The sequence below is a fragment of the Cyanistes caeruleus genome, chromosome 10 (assembly GCF_971803275.1).
Source record: "Cyanistes caeruleus chromosome 10, bCyaCae1.hap1.1, whole genome shotgun sequence".
NCBI lineage: Eukaryota > Metazoa > Chordata > Aves > Passeriformes > Paridae > Cyanistes > Cyanistes caeruleus.
In genome coordinates, this window is record NC_141710.1 from 4,607,821 (window position 1) to 4,627,352 (window position 19,532).

Sequence of the window (19,532 nt, forward strand, 5' to 3'; positions counted from 1 at the left end):
GCGCTGCACTGGCCTTTCCATGGCCCCCCCGTCCCTGTTTGTGCCGTCTCCAGGCTGTGCTACCAGGAAGGAATGCTCCTCAGGAATGGTGACAGCCCTGTGTCCACAAGCCTGACCTTGGTGGGAAGGGACACAGTTTGACCCTCGTCACTCAGAGAGAGATTTGCTGATGCCTTTAACTCCTTGAAAGACCTTTGTTCATGCCTTCTGTGTTAAACCCAGCTGCAATTGTGTGATTTATGATGTCCCAGACTTCCTTTGACAGTCGGGGCCTGGGAGACTCACCCTGCTGAGTGCAAGTCTTCTCCCAGGCCCCTGGCCTGTCCATGTCAAGGAACAGGGGAGTTGTTGGGGTGAGCTGGACCCCCAGCTTTTCTGGGATGTGAGTGATCAAAGGAAGCATCCATCAGGACTTGGTCATGGTGGAGCAATCACTGTGCCCTTGAGGCCATGCTGACACAATTCCTGGAGAAGTTGGGTTGCTCACTGCCTACGTGCTGTGCTCGTCATCTGGCTGTTGCTGGTGCTGCCCTCAGAGCTCCCAACTGCTCCTTGCAGCATCCCAGCAAACCCCAGTGGGAGCTCAGCCCCTCCAGAGCCCCAGCATCCTGCCTTCCACTGCAGGATGCTCCTGGAGGCTTGCTCTGCCCTCTTTTCAGGGTGGGCTGGATGTGCTGGGAAGTCTGGGAGCATAGTCACGTCCCCTCCTACTCATCCTCAGAATGCAGTGGCTGTGCATGTCTGTTTTTCCACAGGCATTGGGCCCTCCAGGTATTTTTTTTGGTGGAAATAAGGTGTGAGGGCTGCAGTGACTCCTGTCCCTCAACTTGCAGCTGCTTTGAGCCTGGGGACACCCCTGTCCCCATTCATACCCTAAACGTGTCTGCTGCAGGGCTGTGCTGCCGACAGATTTTCCACATGACCTGCTGTCACCCTGCCCTGCCTCAGCCAGGAGTATCGAGCAGTGAATGCAGATAATTCCCAGCTGTGGAAAATGCTAGCAGCTGTACTGAGCCACTTCCCTTCAAACCATCCTCAGAGACTCTGAGAGGCTGGTGGTGAGGCAGGTGTGAGGTCCATGGCTGAGGGAGGGGGGAGAGAGTGGGCTGGGGCTCCCCCAAAGTGCACATGGGAAGAGTGGAAGAGCCCATTTCCCACCCAGGAAATGGAGCTCCAGGAGAAGCCAGGTCTCTGCCTGGGGTTCCCAGAGCAGATACTCATTCAGGAGCAGCAATGCTGCCTCCATCAGCAAGGTCTGCTACTTATGGGTCCATGGAGGAGACAAAAGTTACTATCTTCCACCAGAGCTGAAAATATGTTCAGTTAGGGGAAAAGTGCTGAAATCATGGAATCCCAGAATGGTTTTTACAGGTAAGGGACCTGTAAGCCCATCTCACTCCACTCCCTGCCATGGGCAAGGGACACTTGCCACTAAACCAGGTCGCTCCAAGCCCTGTCCAACCCTTGGGCACTTTCAGGGATGTGGCAGCCACGGCTGGTCTGGGCAACCTGTGCCAGGGCCTCACCTCCCTCAGAGCTGGTAATTTCTTACCAATATCCTGTCTAACCCTGCAGCAGTGGGAAGCCATCCCCCCTTGGCCTGTCACTCCAGGACCTAGTCCAAAGTCCTCCATCTTCCTTGTTGGCTCCTTCAGGCACTGCAAGGCCACACTCCAAAGCTTCTCTCCAGGCTGAACAATCCCAACTCTCCCAGCCTTTCCTCCCAGCAGAGCTGCTCCATCCCTCTGCTCATCCTGGTGCCCCCTCTGGACTCTCTCCAGCAGCTCCACGTCCTCCCTGTGCTGGGCCCCAGGGCTGGGGCAGCTCTGCAGGTGGGGTCTCACCTGAGCACAGGGGCACAGGGGCAGCATCCCAATCCCTTTCCTGCTGCCCACGCTGGGGGATCAGCCTGGCACAGGGAGGTTTCTGGGCTGGGGCATGGCCAGCCCTCACCGCCTGCACCCCCAAATCCTTCTCCCAGGGCTGCTCCATCTGCTCATCCCCAGCCCGGACTGATCCCAGGAGTTGCCCTGACCCAGGGGCAGCACCAGCACTTGGTGGTGTTAAAGCTCAGGAGATTGCCATGGGTCCCTTCTGGAGCTTGTCCAGGGCCCTCTGGATGGCCCAGCCCTTCAGCAGCGTCACCTCAGCCTGGTGTCACCTGCAGAGCTGCTGAGGGTGGCTCGAACCCTCTGTCTGTGTCAGTGATGCAGATCTGAACTGTCCCTGCTCCCAGTACGGACCCCTGGGACACCACTGGTCACTGATGGCCACTCGGAGCCACTGCCCCTCTGCATGTGACCATCCAGCCAATTCCCTGTCCAGCTAAGAGTCCATCCATGGAATCCAGCTGTCTCCAACACAGAGAGAAGGATGTTGGGTGGGATTGTGTCCAAGCTTCATAGAAATCCGAATAAATGTCATCCCTAACATTTCCCTTGTCTGCTGAGGGAGTCACCCCATTGGAGAAGGCCAGGAGGCAAGTCAGGGGCAGCTTTCACTTGGGGACAGCCCCATGGGGAGGACAAAATAGCGGCATGTTTGACCCCAAAAACCGTGATGCGTACTGGTGCTGCCCTGCAGGCTGGAGCCATCAGCCCCCAGAGGGAAGTGGTCTGGGAAAGGGCTCCCTGTGACCGTCTGGCGCAGCCTGAGCGGTCGGAGCTTGGCCAGGCCGGCACACTTGGCCAGCACTCTGAGAAATTGCCTCATAAACAGGCAGAGCATCACCCCAAAGCACTTGGGTGTTTCTCTTGACAGTGGGAACCAAGTGATTTTTCTCTGGAATTGCAAAGCAATTGCAGAAAGATGCTGACCTTGCACCCACCACGACCTGAGCAGGGAGAAGCCGCCTGAGGTCCCCGCTCCCAGGCTTTGAAGATGCACAAAACCAGGAAACCTCTTGGTCCAGCATTAACCCAGCTTGGGAAAACCATCAGGCTTTGCTTGTCCCCCAACCCTGCCTATGTCCTGCCACCTGTCCCCCCAGCAAAGAGCACTCCAGGAGGCAGGTTTGGCTCCAGCAGGTTTTATTTCTAGAGAGGAGCAGCGCCACGGTCGGTGCAGGATCCGGGGGTCACGGAGCAGCGGTGAGGTGACGGACATGGCACCCACAGCCACGCGGTGACGGTCGCAGCCAAGCGTCATGCAAGGGGACAGGGGCGCGCCAGGACCCCTGTGCTCAGCCCTCGAGACCCCCACGGGGGATGGAGCTTCACTGGGGCTCAGAGCACCCAGAAGCGCCTGGGACCAGCTCCAACCCACTCCGGGATGGCTCCGCATCCTCCTCACTCCCCTTCCGCACGTGGGGCAGGCGACTACAAGCAGCAGCAGTTGGCTCAGGCGGTCAAGCCGCTAAATAAGGACTCAAAATACCCCATCATTAAATAATAATAAACTATTAAGGGAAGATTAAGGGTCTGGGCTGTGCGGCCGGGCTCAAGCAATTCTTCTGCATCCGCACAGGGACCAGAACCCGCAGCAATGATTCGGGGCGGGATTGTGCCGTTCTGGGAGCCAGCACCAGGCTCTGCCTGCTGTAAGGGGTTGATGGCAAAGCTACAGGGCTACTGAGAACAGAGGGGACACAGTGCTCCCCCCAGCAGCACGTGGGCACAGAGAGGACACAGCGGGGGCTATGGGTCAGGCTGGTGGGACTAGAAGCCCTTCTCGATGCTGAGGGTGCGACGGGTGACGTGCTCCATCTGCCCCGAGATGTACTCAGTGAGGCTGATCTGGTAGTTGGCGAGCATCTTCAGCATCAGCCGTAGGTTCAGCCACCACTGCTCCTGGGGCAGCCTGTGCCTGTGCAGGGGGACACAGCTCTAGAGAAAACACCCCAGGAAGGTTCCCCTGGGAGCCAGTGAACCGCTGGGGTGTGGGGACTTACTCAAAATCTGTGACTTTCTTGAGCTCCGTCACAGGGCTGAAGGCCACAGCCTTCTTCCGCAGCCCGATCACACAGGCAGTGTCTCCAGAGTTGGCAAACACACGCCCTGAGAAGGGGACACTGCTGACCTTGGCCACCTCACTGGGGGCCAAGCCTGGGAGCCTGGAGCAGTAGCCACCACCTTCCCCCACCCCCCATGGGAACCCCAGCCCTCGGCTCACCCTTGCTGTAGACTTGCTGCAGCTTCTCTGACATCCACAGCACCGCCTTCACTCCCAGCTTGGTCCCGTAGTTCCGGTCAAAGGGGGTTGGGGCTCCCCCCTGGGGACAAAGAAATGGAGATGTCAGGTCTTGCCCAGCTCTCAGGGCCAGCAAGGCCCATGTCACCCTGTCCCCTGTACCTCTGTACCTGCTGGAGGTGGCCCAGGACGTTGATCCTGCAGTCAAAGATGCCTTTGCCCTCGGAGGAGTAAAGGTTGTAGAGGAACTCGGTGGTATAGTGCTCATGGCACTTCTCATTGCTGGGGGGCAGAGGGAAGGGCTTGGTAGGCTGCTCCTTCTGCTGGCATTCCCAGGGGCCCCCCTTTGTTTCCCATAACACCTTTTTTGAGCCGTTTTGTTCTCCCTGAGGCCCAGAGCCCTGGCCTGTGTCCCCAGAAGGACCTGGGGGCTGGGGTGGGGACAGCAGTGGAGGCACCTAGCATCCCCACGGCCAGGCACGTGCCCACTGTGCCAAACCTCACCGTCCCCAGGACCCCTCTCCGGCCATGGGAAGGGCTCAACTCCAGCCTTGCTCCCTGCCCTGGGGCTGGGGTTTGCAGTGACTGTCCCCAGGAGCCCCCAGCTCACCGCAGCACCAGTCCTCTCTGGATATCTGTCTTCATTTTGTCCGTCAAGTGCTCCACGTTGGCCTGCAAGATGAACACGGAGATGCTGGCAGCCATCCCACAGCTGTCCCCTCCTGACATCAACCCAGTGTCTGCAGGGCATGGCCATGTCCTCAACGCCCTAACGTCCCCAATCGCCCTTCTCATTTTAGCCAGAGAGCCGCTCCTGCCCGCTCACCTTTAAGTCGTGGATAGTGAAGGGGTCTTCATAGACGTAGGCAGCGTCGGCGCCCACGGCGATGCCGGTGACTGTGGACAGGTACCCGCAGTAGCCCCCCATGGTCTCCACGATGAACACGCGGCGCTTGGTGCCCGAGGCCGACTGCTTGATGCGGTCACAGCTCTGTGCCCAAAGAAGGGGACGTCATACCAGGGAGAGCCACCTTTGCTTCCCCAGCCCGGGGCACTCCAGGCCACAATGAAGGTGGTGGAGCACGGTGTCCCCCTGAGCTGTCCGTGTCCCTCACCTCCATGGCGGCGTTGACGGCCGTGTCGGAGCCCAGGCTGAAGTCGGTGCCGGGCACGTTGTTGCTGATGGTGGCGGGGATGACGCACATGACGATGCAGAGCTCCTCGTACTGCCCGCGTGCCTCCACCAGCTGCAGCACCCCCTCGTACGCCTGCAGCCAGCCGAGGGATTGGGAAATGCTGGCCCTGCAGCCAGATCCACATCCCAGAAAGATTCCCCCAGCCACCCCGGCCCCCACTGAGCCAAGGATTCTGCCGCACCTCGAAGCCCCCAATGACCAGCAGCCCCTGGATGTTGAATTTGCGCACGTTCTCCACGATCTTCTCCATGCAGGTCTTGGGCAGCGTCCTGTGGTGGGCAGGGGGGGCAGATGGTGGGGTGAGGATGGCGGGGACATCCCTCCCCTATGTCCCTGTCCCCAGGGCTGTGCTCACCTCTTGGTGCCCAGCATGGAGCCACCGCGGCCCAGCCATCCTGCCACGTCGTGCCAGCCCACCTCACGGACCTGCATTAGGGGTGAGCTTAGGGGAGGGAAGAGCCCCCCTCCCCCAGGCCCAACCTTGTGGATGCTAAATGCATAAGCAAGCAGGGAACAAAGCCTGTGTGAAACTAAGTCACACAGGCTTCTCACTCTGGCCTGAGGAAGCATAAGAAAGAATCCAAACAGTCCTTGGTAAAGGACAACAATGTCTGCAGGTGGTGTTTAGGAAAACAGTCAAGGGGTGGTGTCCCTCTTAACCAATGCTGGTGATGTGTTGCTTTAATGACCAATGAGAGTTTTACCTCTCAGACCTTCTCGAACATGTGTATAAATGAAGATTAAGAATAATAAACTTTGCTCTCTCGGACAATGCAGCTAAAGGAGTCAGTGTCGTACTGCTTCGCTGTTCCTAATATAGTGCGACACACCCCGTGCTCCAGGACGTCCCAGGCTCACCATGCCCCTTACCTGCCCCTTGGCCAGGCCCTCGAAGCCGTCGCTCACCACGTAGATGGTGTGTCCCTGGCAGATGCCGATGCGCACGGCCGAGCGCACGGCAGCGTTCATGCCGGCGGCCGGCGCTCCCACGTTCAGAATGGCCATGCTGAAGGGGCTCTGTGGGGACAGGGATGGGAACAGCACATCCCTGCGTGTCCCCAAGACGGGGATGATGTACCCTGCTGATCCCCTCACCCCTCACCTTCTCCTGAGCTGGCTTCTGGTGAGCCAGCAGCTTGTAGATGTTCCAGTTGTTCTCAAAGCTCCTGCAAGGACACAGTGATGTGTCCCCAAGGCACATCTGGGAGAAGGAGGAGTGCCTCTGGGGTGTGACTGGGGACACCCTTCTGGCTGCAGGAGCCAATGGCTTCCCCACAAGGAGAAGACCCTATCCAAGAGGGATGTCTCCCCCAGTCCTGGTCCCTGCTCCTCACCTTCCCCGAAGCTGGATGGCCTCCTCAAACCTCTTCTCATCCATGGCCTTCTGCACATCTTTTGTCTTGGGACGGGAGAAAGATGCAGCACCATGACACCCACGTTCACAGGGAGGGGAATGGGACCCCCACCCAAATTCCCTGGTACTCACCACCTGGACACACTCCATGAGTGGCAGCCGCACCGACTGGTTCCCAGAGAGGCTGACCACACAGGCTGGGGTGTCTGGTGTGGCCTCCAGCAGCGCCATCACCGCCTCCATCCCCATCTTGCTGCTCTGCAAAGGGACAGGGGCACCTGTGACACTGGGGCCACCAGCATCAGCTGGGTGGGATGCTCAGGCATGCTCCCACAGGCTTGGAAACCATGTGGCTGCTGATTCACTGCTGGAAAGCCGATGGTTTTATTTAAAAATCCACGGAATTTGGAGTAAACGAGGCAAAACGGGTGCACATTTTGCACAGCGCAGCAGGGCTGAGCCCATCCGAGCCTCACCCCAGCTGGCAAACCTTTTCCATTGGGCAGAGGGACGGCAGGAGCGGGGTTCCCCCTCCCCGTGTCCTGCCCTGGACCTACCAGCACGCGGTCAAAGGCAGACGGGGTTCCTCCGCGCTGCACGTGGCCGAGGACCGTGACCCGCGTGTCGAAGCCCAGGCGTTGCACCACCAGCTGTGGGGAAGAGGGGACATCGTGTTGGGGACCCACCGGCGTCCGTGGGTGCCAGGGTGGCGCCGGGGCAGTCGCTTACGTCCTTCACATAGTTGGAGGAGATGGGTTTGCCGCTGCGGTCGATGGCGCCCTCGGCGATGATGATGATGTTGAGCCGCGAGCCCCGGCTGCGTGTCTGGCACGAGGGGAGGACAAACGGCCACCACGGCTCAGCCAAAACTGAGCCAAAACTCACCGTGGGCTGTGTGTGAGAGCCCTCCCCTTCCCGCCATCTGTGCTGCCCCAGGGGTGGCTCAGGTCACGGGCAGCCGAGCCCCCAAGCCAGCGCTGCCCCTGGCATGCGAGGGCTGGATTTGCGCTCGGCTGAGCGCCCCGGTTCACGGGGACGATGGCGGCAGCTCCCGAAGCTGCACGGGGGCCGGGCACCGGCTGCAGGGCTCAGCCCGGGCCCCCGCGGGAACTCCTGGGGGAAACAGGGGATGGGATGGTGGGAACCCCCCCTCACCTCCCCGAGCCTTTCGCACATGAGGTCCTCCCAGCCATCCTCCGGAGGAGATTCAGGGATGAAGAGCCAGTCGGCACCCGAGGCCAAGCCGGACACCAGTGCCAGGTACCTGGGGAGACACGGCAGTGGCAGCACCGGCCCTGAAATGCGGCATCCCATCCCACCGATGGCCTTCCCCACCCACAGGGGCTTACCCGCAGTGGCGACCCATCACCTCCAGCACGAACGTCCGCTGGTGGCTGCAAGGACACGGGTGGGAAGACAGCAGGGTGGGTGCGATGGCCGGGGTGGGGCAGCCCCCAGCCCCATCCCGCTCACCTCTGCGCCGTGGTGGTGATGGCGTCAATGACCTCCATGATGCGGTGCAGCGCCGAGTCGGTGCCGATGGTCATGTCGGTGCCGCAGAAGTCGTTGTCGATGGAGCCCACCAGCCCCACGATGTTCAGCCGGCAGTTCTTCTTCGCCACCTCCTCACTGATCTGCCCTGGGGCGGGTCACGGCCACCACACCGGTTATTTCGGGGCACTCATGTCCCCACCATCCCGGGGCTGGAGCCCAGCCCTCCTTGGGGTCACGGCAGCGGGTTAGGGTTAGGACCTCACCACCCTCGGGGTTGGAAGGGGCTCACCCACCATCTCGGACCAGCTCCTCCAGCAGCCCAGCCCACTCGGAGCGGAAGATGTCAGCGCCGGTGAGGCTGCCGTCGCCGCCGATGACGCACAGGTTGGTGATGCCGTGCTCCACCAGGTTGCGGGCGGCCCGGAGCCGGCCCGCCCGCGTGGTGAAGGCCTTGCAGCGGGCGCTGCCGATCACCGTCCCACCCTGGGGACAGAACGGGGCTCAGCACACACATCTTGGGGAATGGGATCTGGGGTCCTGTGGCCCCACGGTGACCCTCACCAGCTGGATGATGTTGGAGACGCTGAGCCAGTTGGCTTGTTTGATGTTGTCACCGCCCTCCACCAGCCCCTCGTAGCCCTGTGGAGAAGCAGAGGGTGATGAAAGGTACCCGGGCACGGGGGGGGGGTGAATCCCCCCTGCCATGACGGGGACCAGGACGAGCCCCAACCTCATAGATGAGGAAGACCTTGGCTCCCACGTATATCCCCATGCGGGTGACAGCGCGGACAGCGGCGTTCATACCTGGAAAAGTGATACGTGAGCTGGAGTATTCCCATGGGATCCTGCGTCCCACAGGGGATGGGATCCTATAGGTGACCCTGAGGTGTCCCCTTGAGTGGGCGGGGAGCCACGTGGGCTGAGACCGGGGTAACTCTGCGCTCAGCCGGGCCCGCCGACGACGAACGGCCCGGGAGGGAGTCGCTTATCCCGGGACGGGGACGGGGACGGGGACGGACACACCTCCTCCGTGGGGCTCCCCGCCTGGGGCCCCTGCCCTCCCACGGCCCGAGGGGGACGGGGAAGCGGCGCGGGCGGGAGCGCACGGGAGGGGGTCCCCGTCCGCCCGCCCCGGGGAGGAGCGCGGCCCGCGGGCTCCGGTCCCGGGCGGTCTGGGGCACGGACACGGACACGGACACGGACACGGACACGGACACGGACACGGACACGGACACGGACACGGACACGGACACGCAGGGAGGCCGCGGGCCCGGCCCGAGCCCCCCGCCCCGCCGGGCGCACCTTGCGCGTCTCCGCCGCTGGTGAGGACAGCGATGGCCATCCCGGCCCCCGCCATCCGCAGCCGCTCCAGCTCCGCCGCCGCCATCGCTGCGCTCCCGGCACCGGCGCCGCCGCCGCGGACACGCCCCGGGACACGCACGGAGCGGGGACACGCCCAGGGACACGCCCCTGGACACGCCCCGGGACACGCACGGAGCGGGGACACGCCCAGGGACACGCCCCGAGCGGGGGACACGCCCAGGGACACGCCCCAGGACACGCCCCTGGACACGCACGGGCTGGGGACACGCCCAGGGACACGCCCAGGGACACGCCCCGAGCGGGGGACACGCCCCGGGACACGCCCCAGGACACGCCCCTCCCGCCGCCGCGGAGCGACAGACGGGGTGGGTGACACGTCGCGTCGTGTCGCGACATGGTGCCCCATATCGTGCCGGACAGTGGGCACACGCCGCCATCCCGGACCGCGCCATCCTGCGCGGGGTCCGTCCCAGAGTCCTGAAGGAATTGGCTGATGGAGCTGCCCGGCCGCTCTCCAGGATGCTGGAAAGGTCCTGGCTGTCCGGTCAAGTCCCAGGTGACTGGGAAAAAACGGAGTCCTTGTCCCCATCTTTGGAAAGGGTGGAAAGGAGGAGCCTGGGGAGCGGGGCCCGTCAGCCTCCCCTCTGTACCTGGGAGGATCCTGGGCCAGACCCTCCTGGAAGCTCTGCTGAGGCAGGGGGGGGACAGGAGGTGAACCAGGACTGCCTGCACCAAGGGCAAGTCCTGCCAGACCAACCCAGGGATTTCTCCGATGGGGTGACTCCCTCAGCAGACAAGGGAAACGTTAGGAATGACATTTATTCGGATTTCTATGAAGCTTGGACACAATCCCACCCAACATCCTTCTCTCTGTGTTGGAGACAGCTGAATTCCATGGATGGACTCTTAGCTGGACAGGGAATTGGCTGGACGGTCACATGCAGAGGGGCAGTGGCTCCGAGTGGCCATCAGTGACCAGTGGTGTCCCAGGGGTCCGTACTGGGAGCAGGGACAGTTCAGATCTGCATCACTGACACAGACAGAGGGTTCGAGCCACCCTCAGCAGCTCTGCAGGTGACACCAGGCTGAGGTGACGCTGCTGAAGGGCTGGGCCATCCAGAGGGCCCTGGACAAGCTCCAGAAGGGACCCATGGCAATCTCCTGAGCTTTAACACCACCAAGTGCTGGTGCTGCCCCTGGGTCAGGGCAACTCCCGGGATCAGTCCGGGCTGGGGATGAGCAGATGGAGCAGCCCTGGGAGAAGGATTTGGGGGTGCAGGCGGTGAGGGCTGGCCATGCCCCAGCCCAGAAACCTCCCTGTGCCAGGCTGATCCCCCAGCGTGGGCAGCAGGAAAGGGATTGGGATGCTGCCCCTGTGCCCCTGTGCTCAGGTGAGACCCCACCTGCAGAGCTGCCCCAGCCCTGGGGCCCAGCACAGGGAGGACGTGGAGCTGCTGGAGAGAGTCCAGAGGGGGCACCAGGATGAGCAGAGGGATGGAGCAGCTCTGCTGGGAGGAAAGGCTGGGAGAGCTGGGATTGTTCAGCCTGGAGAGAAGCTTTGGGGTGAGCTCAGTGTGGCCTTGCAGTGCCTGAAGGAGCCAACAAGGAAGATGGAGAGAGAATATTCCCAAGGGGAAGTCCCCTCACAGAGGGGAATGGCTTCAAACTGGTTAGATGGGATGCTGGGAAGAAATTCTTCTCTGTGAGGGAGGGGAGGCCCTGGCACAGGGTGCCCAGAGAAGCTGTGGCTGCTCCATCCCTGGAAGTGTCTATGACCAGGCTGGATGGGGCTTGGAGCAGCCTGGGATGGTGGAAGGTGTCCCTGCCCATGGCAGGACTATATTCTGTGCCACCACAGGCTGTGCCATGCTCTGCCAATGAGACGAGCTGGAGCTTTTACCAGAAATTTCACGTTTTAAAATTTTTAATTTATAATTATTTTAGTTGTAATTAAAAAATAAAACTATGGAGGAATCCCTGGCATGGATTTCTCATCCCCACGACCCAGCTCAGTACCCAGAGTGTCACCCCTCTCCAGGGAGGGGGTTCCTGTTGCTGGATCCCTCTCGGGGTACCAGGTGGGTACAGTGCGGTGCTGGGAGGCTGCTCCAGTACTCCCCATTCCCTGGGAATGGTCCCCATCACCGTGCTCCCCTGGTCTCCCACATCCCCCAGGGGAGTGGGACAGGGCCCTGCCCAGCCAAGGGATGGGGAAACCCAGAGGGATTCTGGCAGCTTGCCCAATTCCATCCATGCCGAGTGGAGCTTGGAGCCTCATCCTGCATCCTCAGGCGCCGCGGGGCCCGGCGTATCCGGCAGGGAAGGGGTGCGGGTGCCTCGGGTTAAGGAAATGGGAGAGACCTGGCCGGAGTCCCGCTCTCCTCCTCCCACAGCCCCACCTCCCCGGCCCTCTTAACACCCCCCGGGCCGGCCGTGGGGCCAGCAGCGCGTCCCCAGCATGCTGCGGCTGCTGCTGCTCTGCGGGGCCCTGCGCTGCGCGGCGGAGCAGGCGGGTAAGGCAGGGACACGGCGGGGGACGCCGGGCTTGCCCCGGGGGCACACGGGGCTCACGGGGATGTCCCGCGTCTCCCGCAGCCCCGCTCGCTTTCACCATGCTCCAGCTGACCCGAGTCTACATGGGCAATTCCATGTTCCGGGGGAACGCCAGCCTGAATGGGCAGCTGAGCCATCTCCTGGAGGAGAATAATGTCACCCAGGTGCTCCCGCTGGAGCCCCCGGACGCCTGGGCCCGGCGGCAGGACATGGTGATCGCCTACCTGAAGAACTTCAGGCAGCTGGTGCAGCTCTTCAACATGGAGAGACCCACCAAATGTGAGTGGTACCCGGGGACGGGGGTGGGTGCCCGGGGAAGGGGAGCCCCTTCCGTGCTGCCAGGGCCCGGGGGGGGCTCTCCAAGGACAGGTGGGAGAAAGGATGGGGACACGGCCATGTGCAAAACCTCGCTGTGGGCAAAGGGAGCCCTTCCGTGGAGCTGGGAATTTCTTACCCGAAGCACACCCTGGGAACGGGATAATGCTCAACCTGTTGCTGCTCCTCCGGAAAAGGGCTGGGGGCTGCAGCCTGTGGGGTGGTGAGGTGTAGGAACCCTGTCTGCTCCCTGCCTGTGCTCTGCCTGCATCCCACCTGGATCCCACTTGCACCCTGCCTGCATCCCTCCCGCTCCCTGCCTGCATCCCACAGTTTGTGTGATCTGTGGGACGCTGCTGGCGATGGTTTTGTGCTCCTGCCCGCTCCGGCCCACAAGCTGTGTCACCTCTGCTGCTCCTGCCCGGGGTGTGCTTTCCTTTCCTTTCCTTGGTTGCCCTCAAACCGGTTTTTCCCCAGCCCCACATTGCTGTACCCCTGGGGAGCCCGGTGTCACCGCGGGGTCTCTGGCATGACCCGCCCCAGCCCTCCCGGTGTCCCTGTCCCAGCGTCTCGCTCCATCCGTGACAGCCACGAGCAGCTCTGTGCCCAAGACCTCCCTCTCTGTAAAACCAGAGCTATGCTGTGATGAGAGAGGGAAAATAATCCTGGCTGCTGGAAAAGTCACTGCCGTGCTCAAACCGAGGGGGAGCAGAGCTGTGGGTGGGTTGGGTGGCACAAGGCTGCTGGTGAGGGCCAAGGGATCCTGAGGGTGGGAGCGTGGTGACCCTGTCCCCTCCCTGTCTCTGCAGTCACCCAGCACCTGCGCTGCCTCCTCGGCTGCCGCCTCTACCCCAACGGCACAGCCCAGAGCTTCTACGAGATGTCCCTCAACAGGACGGCGTTCCTCAGCTTCCACGTCCCCAACGCCACCTGGGAGCGGCGCTGGCCCGGCGAGCTCCCGGTGGCCACCTTCGCCCAGGAACAGCTGATGAAATACCCCATAACCACCCAGGACCTGCAGCATTTCCTCAACACCACCTGTGTCAGCATCCTGCAGGCTCAGAGCGCCAGGACAGGTTCGTGGTGGGGCCGGGGCTGGGGACAGGGACACGGTGGCGTGGCCCAGCCGTCACCTCCGTCCCTCTCGCCTCTTGCAGGAAAAGTCAGCGGCCGATCGCGCACTCCGCTGGTCCTGGGGCTGGTCCTGGGAAGCCTCGCCCTGCTGGGCACGGCCCTGGGCATCTTCCTGTGCACGGGAGGGAGCTGCTAGTGTGGGCAGCTGTCCCACGTCACCCCATGGACACAGGGGACTGACCCATCATCTTTCCGTGCATCCGTCACCACCCTCTGGAGGGAAGGGACAGGACCATCATCTCCCTGTGGAGTCAGGGGATGGATCCATCGTCTTCCTAAGGATCCAGCAACTCTCCATGGATCCATCATCACCCTGGGGAGGCAGGGGCTGGATCCATCATCCCTGCATAGAGACAGAGGATGGATCCGTCATCCCCCCGTGGAGGCGGGGACCGAGCCCATCCCTCACAAGGGGTGCGTGTCCCCAGTGCCACAGCCTTTGCTCCCCGAGGACACCGGTGGCTTCCCAGTCCTGTCCCAGCTGGACTGACCCCCCCAGCAGCCCCCAGCCCTGTGGATGGTCTTCACACTGGGTAATGCACTCAGAATCCACGCAGAAACACAGGGCATAGATGGAAAAATGGAGGGGAGGGGCATGGGGGGAAAGCAGGAGGAGAAACAGCCATGGAATTGTTAAAAGGATGGTGTTAAACCCTCATTTATGCTTGTTCCAGTGGGGATGGAGGGAGGATGTCACAGCTGTAATAAAACCACCCATCACCTCCCACCACACCTTTGGCTGCTCTCGTTCCCCTTGGCAGCACCGATGTGGGGCTGTGGATCCATCCTGGACCACGGCTGCTGCTGCTGGGTGAGCTCGTTGGTGTTGCCAGCCACTGTGCCAGACCTTTGGTTGTTGCTAAGTTTTCCAGGTCTCTGGAAAGATGCTGGTGGTATTTGCAGGAGGGTGTTGCACCTCCTGAGCTCATTTCAACCTTCTCCCAGCTTTGGTTTGACTCAATTAAGTAATTTTCTCAATGCTTTTCATTTCCTTGCTCAGTGTGAGATGCTGAGGTCAAGCGCACACATCTGTGAGGGGACAGTTTTCCTTTTCCACAATCCAAATCTGAGCTCAAAACTCCACTTTGACTGTTTAAACTTTGATTGTGTTGATAAGAAACTTGGCCACGTTTCCCTTTCACCCAAAAGAGGGATTTTGAGCTCTCCTGCACATCTCCACTGCTCTGGAGGCAGGAAGGGCTGGGGATGAGCCAGGAGCTGCCTGGGGACAGCACAGGAGAGAGGCTTTCCTGGATGAGCTTCCAGCTCTTTCCTTTCTAAACACCCTGCGAGCAAGACCGGGTGGGATGAGGGAAGATGGGAAAAGAGGTGAGGGACAGCAGGGATGCGAAGATGACCTGTGGGGTTGTCCTGATGGAGGGATGGAAGAGGAGGTCTCCAAAGCCCACACCTCATCACCCTGGCTCCCAGCCACCCCCGGAGCAGCCCCCACCTCCCCTGGGCTCCTGGGGCAGAGGCTGGGGTGCTCCCCACCCTTGGCAGGCTCCGAGAGGCTGGAGAATCCAAAACAACATGGATGAGGTATGGCAACGTCATCGCTCGGCCCTTGGAGCAGCGCCCTTGGCAGGAACTGTGCTGCGGGCTGAGCGCTCCGTGTCCCCGCCGCCGACAGCCAGGGACACCAGGGCAGTGCTGAAGGTCACACGTGCTGCAATTGCTGCCCTCAAAGGGATTTCAGTCCATTCCAGCTGGGAGAAACTGCTGCATTCCCAGCTCTGCTTGGAGCTTTGGACTCAGGGCATCTCTGCTACCTGCAGATGTTGCACCATGGTCCCCAAAGAGTGATTCCCATTCCCAGTCCCCTCTCCCTGGGCTGCAGCTCCTTGCTCTGGCTGGGATGGCCGAGTGTGGATGCTGTGGGATCCCCACGGCTGTGATGGAGCAGGGATGGCACCCAGGACACCCCCAGATGGCAAACACTGGCGGGGAGGCCTGGAACAGCTTTTTGTTCCAGAAATGTGTCATCTTTTAGACAGATGGGCAAGTCTGAGCTTCTCCACACAGCTCTGGGAAAGCCTTTTCCTTGCCCCCGAGCCCCCCATGTGTGTCTGGAGAATGCTCCAGAATGGAGCTGACTCTGTTGCTGCTCTTGAATTTCCACAGGGACTGGGCAGTGGGGATCCCCCAAAAGTGCAGAACCCCGAGGAACAGCCTCATCTCCATTGGTGTCCGTGGGCAACGCACCCAAACCTGGCACCTCCATCCCAAGGCACCTCCCTGGTGGTGACCAGCATCAGTGTCCAACCTGGACGTGGTGGCCAGCAGCAGAGGGGTTATGGTGGCAGCATCCACCTCCAACACATTGTAGCCCCAAAATTTCTCTTCCTCACCCCAAACACCACAATTTGTTGCCCCAACATTTCCCTTCCTCACTCCAAAACCCTCAAGTGCCTCATGGCAGGGTCACTGAGGTCTGGCTGGGTGTGGGAGCTGGGAACAGTGGCCCGGCTGCCTCAGAGCTGGGCTCCTGCTCCATCACCACTCCAACACAGAGCAGCTTCCTGGCAGCCAGCAGCCACGTGCATGGCTTATCCTTTCCCAAATTTGGCCGCTCTTCCGCCCCAAGATCACAGCTTGGGACAGGCGCCAGTGCGTATTCCATCAGTGAGGGGTGGTTTCAATTTTCTCCTTGGAGGACTTCTGGGTTCTGCAGGAGGGAGAACGAACCCGCAGGGAAACCTCTGGCAGCTTTAACCAGAGTGACCCATCCCTGTTATCTGCAGGATTGCTGGGCAAGGCTTTGTTTTCCACGCGTGGTTTCCATCAGCCCGTTCCACTGTCGCTGTCTTGGATAAGGGCTCAGATAGGACGCCCAAGCCTTGGTTCTTGTTCCAGTGAGGCAATGCCCATGTGCCAGGGACCAGCTCTTCCCTTCGCCCCAAGCCATGGATGGGGTGGGCAGGTCACCCCGTTTCCTTTTGGATATCAGCTCCCTCTGCAAGGTTGGTATCTCCATCCATGTCCTTTGGGAACTACAGTGCCCCAGGACGAAGGGCTGGATGGCTCCAGGAGCTGCCCCAAACCAGCGATGGGCTCTGGTGCCTGCTGGGGTGGGAAAGGGAAAAAAAGTGGGGCTGATGGGATCCATCTGGAAGGAAGCGGGATTATCCCTGTAAACACCTTTTACGCACTCGGAGCCTGCACTGCTGTCATTGTGGCTTTCCAGGACTAAACAAACCCCATCCTTCCAAATTCTCAGAGGTCACAGTCATAGATGTTCTAATTCCTGACTTTGGGACACCCTTGTTAACCCCAGGGGCTGCACTAGGGTGAGTGGATCTGCTTTCTAGCAGACTCCTGCTCCCACATGGAAGCGAGCAGCTCCCTGGAAAAGCCTCCCAGCACAGGGAAGAGCCGTGATGGCCACTCCCTCCTCGCAGGGCGTTGGGTGGTGCCCAGTGCTGCCCTCCTCTTCCCGCTCACCTCCCAGGTCAGCTGGAGGAAACAGGAGGAGAGAGCTGGCTGCTGGTCAGGAGGAGGGATGTGTGGCAGGTGGGATGCAGGCAGAGGGTACCACCCATCCCACACCTCTGCCCTGCTCCAGAGGGCTGCCCTCTCCCTGGGGACCGCTCAGGGGCAAGCCAGGCTGCTCCACCAGCTCCTGCAGTGCAGGTGAGCAGGGATGGGGGCTCCTAGCTGGGAATCACAGGAAGGATTCCAGCGAGGAATCATCGCTCCACCTTCCCAGCTGGAGGCTCCCACTTCAAACCCAGAGCAAACTTCTCCTGGCACCAGCCCCTTCTCCCTTCTTCCTCCACTGCCCAGCCCTGGAGCAGAAAGGTTCAGAGAGAGACAAAGACGGGAAAAACCAAGATTTTTCTTTGGAAAAACCGAAGCTTCCTTGCACTGCGCTTTCAGAGAAGGTTCCCTGAAAAAACAGCTGTTTGGGAACACTTTCACCCACTTCCCAGAGTTGGGAGCAGCCTTCAGTGTGACTGAAGCCATTGGGAGCAAAGCCCTCCTCCCAACACTCCCACACCAAGGGCTGAAACTCCTTGGAGCAGCCCCAAAACTTTGCCATCCGGTCTGGGATGGGGAATGTGGCTCTAGGTGCAGCCAGCCCAGCACAGCCCAGGCTGTGGAGGGACAGAAGACACCGACAAGGCTGCAGGACAGGATGGGAACATGGATCTGAGCCCTGTATTCCCTCCCATCATCAACCTGCTATGGAATCCTCATCCATCCGCTCCTTCCCCTCCCCTGGGATGGGAGGGATCCAGCCAAAGGGTGGGAACACAGCGCTGATGGAGGCAGTGACATCGAAAAGCCAGCCTGTGGTGAGGCCCTGAAGGAACACACACAACCCCTGGAGGTGCTGGAAATCATTCCCTTCAGGAATAAACCAGGACCCCATTTTAGCCAGGCCTCCCCAAAGCAGCATGGACTTCTGGGAGTGCATTCCAAGGACAAGTGTTTTCCTAGAAGAATTGAACAACATGCCCTCATCAGAACCCTCACAATCCTCACTGTTCCAAGGATTGATGTTAAAAGAGGCACAGGAAATCTGTGTTTATTTGTTCCCGGATTGGGAATGCTGTTGCTTAGAAAGGACTGGAAATTCAAGCTGTGCATTACAGAATTCCCAGCCTGGAGGTTCAGTCAGCATCCTTGCCTGGTGCCAGACCAAGATGAACACTTAAATCTCATGGGAAGCATTTCTGTGGATAAAGGAGTCCATGTGTGCCATGACTTGCTCCCACCAGCTCCATGTCACTGGAGAAGGGGACAGAAGATGTCAAGGACACTGAGCACCCTCTGCACCCCCAATTCATGGAGGACAAATATTCCATGATCCCAAAAAAAGCACACTGCGAGTGGGCCAGAACCGAAACCACTGGGAAAGCACTGCTGTTGCTGCTGGGCAAAAGCATGGAAGCTCTGGAAGCTTTGTCTGGAGGTAGGAAAAGTGTTGGATGCTGGCTCCAAACACACCCCACACCATGGGGGAAGGGTGGAAGGAAACAGGGATTCTTGGTTGGAATTTGGAGCTTTTTTTTTCCTGTTTTTCCCCCTGCTGGTGAGCAAGCCAGGGCTCTGCAGCCATTGTTGTGTTCTCCAAAGAGTCCGGCCCCACAATGCAATTAAAACAAACCACAGGAAGGAAAGGAATTAGCAGGGAAAGGAAAAGCAGCAGCAGGAACAAAATAAACCCGCTGGCTGCTGCTGGGGGTGCAGGTAGGAGAGGTTACACCTTGCCCTGGGGACGAACCTGGAGCTTAGGGTGAAATCTTGGCTTTTTGGATTTATTGCTACAGGTGAGCAGGGCTGCAATAGGAGCTGGAATAACAGCAAACAGCCCCATGCACAGGGATATGGGAAGGAATTCCTTTGAAATCTGAGGTTTCCTAGAAACTTGAACTAAGAGGGAGCAGAGGCAGCACTTGGAAAAGACTGGGCATGATGGGCAGAGGAAGCAGCCTCAGCTGGGGTTACCACTTTATCCTTATGGATTCTGAGAAGCAGAGACCAAGGGTTTGGCACTGTGGGTTTGTCTCAGCTGCTCCCCAAGCCCCGGCTGTGCTCTGCCAAGGCAAATGTACACAGGATCCAACAGGAAATCTTCCTGGGGCTGCTGCTTCCCCTGCGTCACTCCCACTGGTTGGAAGCACTGGAGCTGCAGGGCTGGGTGGGACTTGCTGGACCTAGGGCAGCATGGACACAGGGGCTGTGCCCACCTCGAGCTGCTTCCTGCTCCCAAGGAAGGAAAACAGGGAGTAAAACCAAAACAAATCCACCTTGAGGCTGCATCTGTTGCAGCAAACACTTCCCAGTAGGCAAACCACAGCCCATCCACTTCCCAAATAGGGACTGGGGTAGGGAGAAGCTGGAAGGATCCCACTTTAGAGCCCCCAAGATCCCTGAAGGAACTGGAAGGAGTGTGGAGCCAGGTGGCATTGGGCTCTTCTCTCAGGGAACAAGCGACAGGACAAGAGGAAACAGCCTCAAGTTGCTCCTGGGAGGTTTAGATTGGATATGACAGAAAATTTCTTCCCTAAAAGGGTGGTCAAGCACTG

At 60.2% G+C, this 19,532-nt stretch overlaps 2 protein-coding genes across 3 annotated transcripts; one reads left to right on the forward strand and one right to left on the reverse strand.

The window, feature by feature from the left end:
• Window positions 1-3,012: 3,012 nt before the first annotated feature.
• Window positions 3,013-9,792, reverse strand: PFKL (phosphofructokinase, liver type). Of its 2 annotated transcripts, XM_086843234.1 has the most exons (23): window positions 9,722-9,792; window positions 9,475-9,642; window positions 8,903-8,976; window positions 8,734-8,811; window positions 8,466-8,655; window positions 8,152-8,317; window positions 8,028-8,072; window positions 7,834-7,942; window positions 7,408-7,503; window positions 7,236-7,328; window positions 6,811-6,936; window positions 6,659-6,723; window positions 6,427-6,490; window positions 6,195-6,341; window positions 5,680-5,750; window positions 5,506-5,593; window positions 5,244-5,396; window positions 4,955-5,119; window positions 4,739-4,800; window positions 4,299-4,410; window positions 4,111-4,210; window positions 3,890-3,995; window positions 3,013-3,804 (listed from the first exon to the last, which is right to left on the reverse strand). In XM_086843234.1, the coding sequence occupies exons 2-23, from the start codon at window positions 9,557-9,559 to the stop codon at window positions 3,657-3,659; spliced, it is 2,343 nt and encodes a 780-aa protein (XP_086699360.1). In that variant the 5' UTR covers window positions 9,560-9,642; window positions 9,722-9,792; the 3' UTR covers window positions 3,013-3,656. The 2 variants fall into 2 exon arrangements, with proteins under 2 accessions (XP_086699360.1, XP_086699361.1); XM_086843235.1 differs by lacking the exon at window positions 9,722-9,792 and having other exon boundaries at window positions 9,475-9,690.
• A 1,996-nt stretch (window positions 9,793-11,788) lies between these two features.
• On the forward strand, window positions 11,789-14,229 carry PROCR (protein C receptor). The gene is made up of 4 exons (XM_023933438.2): window positions 11,789-12,008; window positions 12,091-12,327; window positions 13,173-13,439; window positions 13,521-14,229. The coding sequence occupies exons 1-4, from the start codon at window positions 11,954-11,956 to the stop codon at window positions 13,631-13,633; spliced, it is 672 nt and encodes a 223-aa protein (XP_023789206.2). The 5' UTR covers window positions 11,789-11,953; the 3' UTR covers window positions 13,634-14,229.
• The last annotated feature ends 5,303 nt before the right edge of the window (window positions 14,230-19,532 follow it).

What these genes read in the sequence shown, in the direction of transcription:
- PFKL (XM_086843234.1), bottom strand. Translation starts at nt 9,559, where the DNA reads ATGGCGGCGGCGGAGCTGGAGCGGCTGCGGATGGCGGGGGCCGGGATG. An exon ending in AGAAGCCAGCTCAGGAGAAG is followed by an intron (nt 6,342 to 6,426) that starts GTGAGGGGTGAG and finishes CTGTCCCCACAG; the next exon opens with AGCCCCTTCAGCATGGCCAT. An exon ending in AAGAAAGTCACAGATTTTGA is followed by an intron (nt 3,805 to 3,889) that starts GTAAGTCCCCAC and finishes CCCCCTGCACAG; the next exon opens with GCACAGGCTGCCCCAGGAGC.
- PROCR (XM_023933438.2), top strand. Translation starts at nt 11,954, where the DNA reads ATGCTGCGGCTGCTGCTGCTCTGCGGGGCCCTGCGCTGCGCGGCGGAG. An exon ending in CATGGAGAGACCCACCAAAT is followed by an intron (nt 12,328 to 13,172) that starts GTGAGTGGTACC and finishes CTGTCTCTGCAG; the next exon opens with TCACCCAGCACCTGCGCTGC. An exon ending in GGCTCAGAGCGCCAGGACAG is followed by an intron (nt 13,440 to 13,520) that starts GTTCGTGGTGGG and finishes CGCCTCTTGCAG; the next exon opens with GAAAAGTCAGCGGCCGATCG.